At 39.5% G+C, this 9893-nt stretch overlaps 1 protein-coding gene across 1 annotated transcript; it reads left to right on the top strand.

The window, feature by feature from the left end:
- Positions 1-6554: 6554 nt before the first annotated feature.
- On the top strand, positions 6555-9648 carry LOC145786141 (uncharacterized). The gene is made up of 5 exons (XM_082597794.1): positions 6555-6812; positions 7899-8131; positions 8174-8506; positions 8856-9080; positions 9392-9648. Exons 1-5 carry the CDS (start codon positions 6555-6557, stop codon positions 9576-9578), a joined length of 1236 nt encoding a protein of 411 aa, XP_082453920.1. The 3' UTR covers positions 9579-9648.
- The last annotated feature ends 245 nt before the right edge of the window (positions 9649-9893 follow it).

Genomic DNA, 9893 nt, shown 5'->3' with positions numbered 1-9893 from the left:
ATTTTTATGTTAATGTCCACGCCCATTGATAGAGTGTGTGGCACTACCATGCTACGGTTCAGTCGTCATAACTTATGTCAATCACGTTTTTGTTTAGTACAGCATTAAAGGAAACTAGCCTTTGTAACCTTTTCTCATTTAACTATGACTACCCAAGGAAGAAAATTACGATATCACAGTAATGTGTTTAGTCGGTTACAAATAAAATACAACATCTGTAGGCTACGAACTGCATTGGCACGACTGGAGTCATAAATTAATCAATAACATATATTTACATCAACATAAACAAACAGATACATATGAATAAACTCAACACGGCAATTCCTGAAACATTTTGTTGGCTCAACAAGTTTTTATGTTTGTAGGCCCAAAGAAGTTGACTTTGCAAATGCAAAATGACATTTTAATTTGGAGCATAATGTCTAACTTTCTACTTGATTTAGCAAGTTCGTTTAACACCAATTCCGCGCTTGGAATTTGAGTACGATGGATTTGCATGAGAGCTAGTCCAGAAAGCCTGTCCTGCCCACAGAAATAGAATAGAATAGAAGCGTCATTCCCATTCACGCTCCACACACCGCGATGGCACCACTCGAGTGCGCCCGCCGCCATTTTTGTTAGCACAACCGGTACCTCTAAATACCCATTGTCAGGCATTGTCGGGCATTGTCAGGTATTGTCAGGCATTGTCAGCTTTTTGGGGGGTTGTGGAGCATTTTCAGGGGTTGTCGAGCATTTTCAGGGGTTGTCAGGTATTGTAGAGTAGTCTAACTACTTTCAGGAATTGTTGGGAATTTCAGGCATTGTCTAGGATTTCCAGGCATTGTCGATCATTATCAGTGGTTGACAGGCTTGTGAGGCATTGTCGAACATTTTCAGGCATTATCAAACATATTCAGGGGTTGTCGAGCATTTTGAGGGGTTGTCAGGCATTGTAGAGTACCGTATCTACTTTCAGGCGTTGCTCAATATCAGTGGTTGGCAGGTTTGGTAGTCATTATGGAACATTTTCAGGCATTGTCGAATATTTTCAGGGATCGTCGAGCATTTTCAGGGGTTGTCAGGCATTGTAGAGTAGCTACTTTCAGACATTGTTGGGAATTTCCAGGCATTGTCTAGGATTTCCAGACACTGTCGATTATTATCAGTGGTTGACAGGCTTATTAGGCATTATAGAACATTTTCAGGCATTGTCGAACATTTTCAGGGGTTGTCGAGCATTTTCAGGGGTTGTCAGGCATTGTAGAGTAGCTACTTTCAGGCATTGTCTAGGATTTCCAGGCATTGTCGATCATTATCAGTGGTTGACGGGTTTGTTAGGCATTGTAGAGCATTTTCAGGCATTGTCGAGCATTTTCAAGGGTTGTCGAGCATTTTCAGGGGTTGTCAGGCATTGTGGAGTAGCTACTTTCAGATATTGTTGGGAAATTCCATGCATTGTCGATCATTATCAGTGGTTGACAGATTTTTTAGTCATTATAGAACATTTTCAGGCATTGTCGAACATTTTCAGGGATGGTCGAGCATTTTCAGGGGGAGGGGCGGACCGCTCCGGCGGCACGTCTGGGGACGGCACTTTCAGACTACGATTTTTGATTTTGATTATAATCTGATAAAAAAACGCATTTCATTTTCACACAGGGCCGGATTTAGCTGATGGAGGGCCCGGGGCACTTTTAGATCGGGGGGCCCCCGTGCAAAAAAACATTTTGTGCCTACGCGAAACACCCCCTCGACGTCTACAGTAGCATTAATCCACCACTGCACAGCATTTTTCAGAAACTACAAATCTAAAAGAAAAAAAAAATAACACAAAATCACACTTTTTTCACGTATGGGGGCCCTTTAAAAGTCGGGGGGTCCGGGGCACCTGCACTTTCTTCCCCCCTAAATCCGGGCTGGTTTTGCATGCTTTTTCTTGAAGGGGCGGCAAAACCTGAATCCGCCCCGGGCGGCACATTCCCTAGCTACGCCACTGCCGACAATGCCTGCCAGAAAGAATCTAAGGTACTTTACAAAGTCTGAGAACCCCTGACACCTAAACATGTTCGACAATGCTTGAAAATTTCTGACAATGCCTAACAACAAGCCTGTCAACCATTCATAATGATCGACAATGCCTGGAAATTCCCAACAATGCCTGAAAGTAGCTACTCTACAATGCCTGACAACCCCTGAAAATGCTCGACAACCCCTGAAAAGGTTCGACAATGCCTGAAAATGTTCTATAATGCCTAACAAACCTGTCAACCACTGATAATGATCGACAATGCCTGGAAATCCTAGACAATGCTTGAAAGTAGCTACTCTACAATGCCTGACAACCCCTGAAAATGCTCGACATCCCCTGAAAATGTTCGACAATGCCTGAAAATGTTCTATAATGCCTGATAAGCCTGCCAACCACTGATAATGATCGACAATGCCTGGAAATCCTAGACAATGCCTGGAAATTATCGACAATGCCTGAAAGTAAGCTACTCTACAATGCCTGACAACCCCTGAAAATGCTCGACAATGCCTGAAAATGTTCCATAATGACTACGGTACCAAACCTGTCAACCACTGATAATGATCGACAATGCCTGGAAATCCTAGACAATGCCTGGAAATTCCCAACAATGCCTGAAAGTAGATACTCTACAATGCCTGACAACCCCTGAAAATGTTCGACAACCCCTGAAAATGCTCGACCATCCCTGAAAAAGTTTTCCCTGAGCCCTTTTTGAGGCGATTTGTGCAGTTCATAGCTGCACAATAAGGCATTTTGTAAACAATTTGTAGCACGTATATCAACTTGAGAAAGCTCCAGCGGTGAATAACATGTGCTAACAAAGATGGCGGCTAGCAAGTTGCGACGGTGCCATATAAAGCGCTCTATGGCGCTTCTATTCTATTCTATTTCTATGGTCCTGCCCCATAGTGCTTCTAAGGTAACTTTTCAAGCGTCGTAAACAGCTAAATGTTCTTTCTGCAGAAGCAATTGTGACTGGAAATGTAGCCAAAATTATCAAGAGTTTGTAAATGTTTGGATAAAACTCTTTTTGGAATTCTATTGCTGACACCGCATCAATCGCACTTGCTGGCCTTTCACTTTCAAGAATTCATTTAAAATCAGATTTACAAATGCCTAAGCCCAACTGAGTAGCTTATTCACCACGCTATCGCAGCTGCTTTTGATCTCGAATTATTTAGTTGTTTTTAAACGCTTTTTATGGTGATGATGGATGCTGACATTATGTATACGCTAACGAAACAGATAATGAGGATGCCAGCCTAATTTATCGAACAAAATTGTTAGCATAGATTCCAATCAGCGTAGCCTACTTTCGGTTTCGATAGTCTACAGTACGTGCACGGACATTTTGCCGAAAGGACATTTTGCCGAAAGACATTTTGCCGAAAGGACATTTTGCCGAAACTCATTTTGCCGACAGGACTAATTACCGAATTCTATAATTTCGCCAATTTGTCTAATCGGCATTTAGTTCTTTCGGCAATTAGTCTTTCGGCAAAATGAGTTTCGAAAAAATGTCTATTCGGCAAAATGTCTTTCGGCAAAATGTCCTTTCGGCAAAATGTCCTTTCGGCAAAATGTCCTTTCGACAAAATGTCCGGGTACCCTACAGTATGGCTGTACGTTTACGACGTATAGTAGGGCCTACATTTCATACTGCATAAAACGCTTAAAAAATTTTCAAAAAATTTCGTGGGGGGCAAATGCCCCCAATGCCCCCCCCTGGTTGCGGGCTTGCCTAACATCATTGCTACCACGAAATTGCTCAAGTACCGACCCGATAGCATTGACAAAGGTCATTTGCAATGCCTACAACGGCTTGTTACGTCATGTATATAGTGTGGAATCTGCTCTAGGTTCAGAGATCCAACTATGGAAGGAGAAGTGGGAAAATAAAACTGTTCCGGCGACTGCTGCAGTCTTACCGAAGAAGCTTTACAACCGTGTGATGAAAATGTGTACACAATCGTAGACTCTCTTCTAAAAATACTATTAACGTTGCCAGTCAGCGTAGCATCAGCCGAAAGAAGCTTTTCATCTCTTCGGTCGTTGAAAACCTGGCTGAGGAACAGCATCGGCGAGGAAAGACTGAATGGATTGGCCTTACGATACCAGCATCGGGACATTTTAATTGACACAGACTCCGTGATAAATCGATTTGCCAACAGTAGAAACCGTAAACTTAACTTAGTGTTGTAGTCAAAGGTACGACACCTGTTAGTATTACCCGTACCGGCAAAGTAGCTTTTTATTTTCGTTTTATTTGTGAAGTCCACAGAAATAGTTGTTTCTGTTATTGTTAGTTTCTTTTTTTGTATGGTGCAGCGACAGTGCATGACACGTTTTAAAGAGGACTATATCTTTTGGTCGTCATTTAACTATGTTTAACTGCCATTCTATTGCACAAACTGTAGTGTTTCGCTCGTCCAAAATAAAAATTTACAATCTATACTTAGCCTATAGTGGCGATTTTACGGGGGGTGGAGCATAACCCAGTGTTTTGACCTGGCTCCCACTTTTGTTGCTCATTATGTTGAATGTATGCATAACCTTTCCTCGTTGGTCTTTGTAACAATTCAAAACTTGTCAGAGGAATAAAACCTCGAAGTTATACAGTAAGTCTATAACCTCAATGTTTGCATCAATATTGGGAAGACAAAATTACCTGTTAGGCTATTATCTTTCCGAGGTCAATTTTTAAATTGCCGTGAAACAATCAAGAGTGAAACCTTCAGTCTCAACTATAAATGCGGCTAGGTTGCGCAGGCTTCAACTTGACATGGCAAGGGCATATCAGCTCTTCATCCCTCCCTTTGTTAAACAACAGCATTGTTGAAGGTTTTTTAAGTTATAGAATGTCAATTTCTCATTATTTGTGTTCGAAATGCTCTCAACGCATCAAACTCGATCTAAATTTTCTAGGGGAGACCCCCGTCGTTATTTGTGCCTGGCTGATCACTTGCCTGAAAGTCAATGACATCGCCCCCCCTAACGTGAATACCTGGATCCGCCCCTGCCCCAACCCCCCACCCCACCCCTTGGCTACGCCACTATTTCCAGCACTAAGTCTTGGCAAATGAAAGAACCCGCGGTGACATGTTTCAAAATCTTGAGAAATGTCAAGACAAAACAACAAACTTCAGGCAATGATGCTGGTTACGCGCTCGACTCAAAATCACGCGGCGCTGGATCGGTTGTCGAAGTGTGCGCTTGAGCAACGCATTTCAGGATTGCTCTCCATTCAATGGCACTTAATGGGTGGAATAGTTCCCGGGCAACAACAATCGAAAACTTTGCTTTGCCAATCTCGGTAGCCTAACTGGCCCTGTGTCAAAAGCCTCTACAAGTAGCCTATCAAGTCTGTCTCAGTCCAAGGATAAAGATTCAAGTCAATTTATTTTTCTTTGTCAGAATGCAGAAGAAATGAAATTGTGGAAAGAAATACAGCAACAAAAGGAAAATGGGCAAACATCTTCGGTACGGTACCGTAGTAGGCCTACGGAGAAAAAGGTGGCACTCATTTAGGCTATTTTTGCCATTAATCTGAGTTGTTTGGTGAAGTTCTCTGCGTATCTTTGGTGAAATAATGCCTGAAAGCGATGGTTACAAGTTTGCGGAGGTGAGCTCAGGCATCGAGTGATTTCGCCCATAACGTCGCTGCTAAGTGTGGTGTCAATACTTCTTGCATGCTGGCCTGCTGCGGCACCAAACTGGAGAAGCCTACGTGAACAAGGGCGCTGATGGACGTTGAGGCTTTGAATCCCTTTGTCGACCCAACTAAGCATCTGAGGAAGTTGTTTTTGGCATGATGTTGAACTATTATCATGTTAGATATGAGTTGTCTCAGTTTTATTTTTGTACGAAATTTTATCACAAAACAGAGTTTTAAAGTGGAGATTTGAGAATGAAAGAACAAACTTTTTCAAGAACTAAAACGCCATCTGTTTTAGTAGCAAAACCTTTATTAAAAGATGATGGCAAGTCACAAAGTTAAAAAATCCTTTTTTGTTTTTCAAAACACGGGTCAATGGAAATGTTATGGGAAATTTTTATTTTTTTTTGAAGTTTGGCAACACTGTTAGAAAATTAGCAAAATCAGGGCAGGGAAGGGAACTGCTCTCATTTTTTAGGGAATTTGTCCATAGATTAGAAGCTTCATGTCTAAGGGGGCAAAGTTAGGAAAATGAGCTATTTAGGAATATTTCCTGTCTTGGTTCGCTTGCTGCACTGATTGAATATAGTGTAGTTTGTGCTAAAATGAACTTAATTTTGTAGGTTACATCTTTTTCAACTGATCCATCCACATCAATTTTTGCCCAAAAATTGAGGATTGTCAGACCACTTGACATGCGACAACTTAGCATGTAAATGAAGATGTGTATTTGTGTCAGTTAGTGTAGTTGTTGGTGTTATATTTACAAAATTGGCAATGGTGTATTTTGTAGGTGGTTACATTTAGAACATTTAGCCTATTCTTTTCTAGCCTATTGAACAACTCTTCTAGCCTATTGAACAACTACTGTAAGTCAATTCAATGGATGTGGCTATTAATTTTCCTCTTGATGCTTCTGATACCTCTAATGATAAAGAATTAGCTGAAGGCGTTCTTGCTGGAGATACTTCAACTGGATTAAAGTCAGAAGAAAGCAGCTCTCCAGAATTAATCAATGGTAAAGCAGAGAAAATGCTGCAATGTGTGGTCAACGATGACGCTGGTGTAGCACCAAATGATAACGATGAAGTAGTTGAAGATATGGATGATAAGTTGGAAAACATCACTTCTGCATTACAGGTATGAGCATTATTGTATTCACCAATAAAATTTTCTTCTAAATTTACAAAATTAAATTTGTGTAGGGCTTTCGCCACCATGAAAACGGCTTCATCAGTACTCTTGTTTAACCATTTACTGCCCAATTTATTTTCTTGGCTAAAAAAAATTTTTTTTTGGTTATATCATATGTTTTTAAAACGCAATGGCTATTCTTATATGCAAAGGCTGTTTATAATGCTATTTTTTATATCTTTTTGAATATGACTAATAAAGTTAGAGTTTTTTTAACTTGCTGAAATTTGAGAATTTCTCTGGGCAAGTTTTCGTTTATCTTAAAGGGATTTGCGGAACAAACTTGCACATGAACTTCATTTTGATGCACTACATTTTTGTTGAAACTTAGTTTTCAAAAATAAATTAAATTGTTTTTTTATTTTTTGCTAAATATCAATTCAATTTATTTTTCTTTGTCGGAATGCAAAAGAAACAAATTTGTAAAATAAAATGCAAAATTCTCTAAATAAACAGAAGGCGTCGTTGGATTTTAAAAAAATCTCCAAAAAAAGCTTTTTCCAAATCGGGATTTCTCTGAAACAGACCATTCCGGATAAAAATTAGGTTGCAATTTAGAAGTCCCTTTTGAACCTCAACTAACTGCTCAACAAAAGTACTGATATGATGCATGCAACTTATCTAATCTTCTGATAATTGCAATTTGAATCAAATTTTTTTATAATTAGAATTATATAATAACAAAAAGTCTCAATTTCATGAAAATGTGTGATTAATTACATTCATTTACAACTATCATTGGCACAATTGTAATTGATCCATCTTAGCTTTGATATGGATTTCAGTGTCAGAAATATAGATTATAAGATTAGTTATTTGTTTATTAATTTCTTGTTTATAAGGTGGTATTAATTAATTTATGAATTTATCAGTATATATATGCAGTATAATGTACATTGTTTGAGGAGTATATTTGTGTAACGGAACTTGAATATGGCATGGAGAAGTTTGGCATTGCCCGAACCTACAGTACATTGTTTGAATAAACGTATTGTTGGTGTGGTAATCTATGTACTTTATTATTCGTACCAGGTGGAAGATGTTGAGTATTACACAGTGCCTGCTGATATTTCAAAAACTGTCGATGAAGGACCTACCCAACCGCGACTGGAAGCTTATCCAAGAACAGCTATTGGAGCCACACGATCGCGGTCATTTTGTGCAAATTGGTTCAACCGTTTTCCCTGGCTTGAATATTCAATTTCTTATGATAGAGTATACTGCTTTGCATGTCGCCATTTCAACAACATGCTTGATAAACCTAAGTTTAGTGATAAACCCGGAACTAGATATCCACTAAAGAAAAGTGCCACGATATATGCTACGACTGGATTTTGGCGATGGGCCAAGGCCCACGAAAGAATGCGGCGGCACAACAGCAGTGCTCGACATATTGAAGCTATGGGGCCATGGTTACAAGACACTTTAAAAAGAGAAAGTAATGGAGCCTGCCCTACCAATGGAGCAGTGTTGCTTGCTGCAACCAACTCTTCTAGTTCTCAAAAATCTGCCACGAAATCAAACGTGGTAAAGATAGAATGTCCTCTTCCCTCGAAGCGAAAACGCAGCCGACCTACAAAAAAGTCTGCCCTAGCAGATAGTCTCGATGATGAGCAGAGTGGAAACTCTTGTCCTGAATGGTGAGAAAATTTATTCAGATAACTCTGGTCAATTGCATGATTATTTGACCAGCTTTTGTATCTATTCGACTAGAATCCTAGATTATTATCCATACTGGCACTTGAAACAAAGAGTTAGCGATGGTTCATAATCCTTGAATATGGTGCGATTATCCTCTGTGCAAAAACCGAATTTATCAAAAATTAGTTGTATATTCGTTTGTGGAAACTTGTCTTAAATTGATTAAAATAACATTTAAAATATACATACATTGGCTTAACGAAAAACCATGTTAAAATGTCGACATGAAACCGACACAATTTAAGAGCTGTTTAAGACTTGTATCAGTAGCAGCATATGTTTCAACAGGTGCACATGTACACGGTGCCATGATATGTCGAAAATGCATGAATGTGTCTGTTGCTGTGATGTTCCTGAAATTCGTGCCAAAATGGATTTAGTCAATGCCGATTTAGTTTGTATCACCGACCACCCTGGATTCAGTGCTGTGTGCCTCAATCACTGGGTACTCCAAGTGGCATACTATCACCATAAGCAGGAAAACGGTGCACCGGCGGTCAATGAAGAATTCGAGTAAGTGCGAACTACATGTATATATTTCACCATTTATCAGAATATTTGCTTAATGTCAGACAAAAGATAAACAACTAGCCTATGGTAATATTATAGTTTTATTGCCTCCTGGCATGGGCATTATATGATTGATATTAAAACTGCTCTAGGGGTGTGAAGGATTATTTCTCGTAAAATAGTGACAGAACGCATGTATGTGTAAATTTTGTTTTGATAAAACTCGCAACTAAAAACAACCTTGTAAGCTAATTTTTTATCTCATTGTCTAGTGATGTGTCTGTTTTGTTATGGTACATGTTTTTTTAACACAGGAAGTATCGATACATAGCATATTGCCAATTTGTGAGGTGGTGCTGGGGAGTTCTCAAAGAAGACATGCACGTCCCTCTGCCTTCTTGCGTGGTCAATCGCATTAAGATGAACTTTCAATCGGATTTATTCCAGCATCCTCCATTGGATGACCTTCCAAATGATGAGGCATCTGTCGAGGAAGTCTGAAGAGTGTTTCTTCTATCAAATTTTAATTATGGGACGATTTTCCTACGTTTATTCCCAAGGCTGTCTTGGCAGAATCACTTCAAAGTTAATGCGAACATCTGCGACGCAGCAAAAAGTTGACAAGTTTTACTATTTGCCATGTCATGTCGATGAACAAGTTATCACTTTGTCAGCATTTTGTGTTTTCATGAAATGAACATAATTTGCTAATCATGAGATGATTGTTCGACAACCTGGACGCTCAATGTCCACCAAATTTTGTTGTGGCTTATTGTGTTTTTAATCATATACGCTTTCAATAGTAGCTTCTTTATT

Source organism: Aplidium turbinatum, chromosome 17 (genome assembly GCF_918807975.1).
Source record: "Aplidium turbinatum chromosome 17, kaAplTurb1.1, whole genome shotgun sequence".
NCBI classification, from domain to species: Eukaryota; Metazoa; Chordata; class Ascidiacea; order Aplousobranchia; family Polyclinidae; genus Aplidium; species Aplidium turbinatum.
The sequence above is the reverse complement of the archived record's forward strand: the minus strand, read 5'-3'. Positions and strand labels throughout refer to the sequence as shown.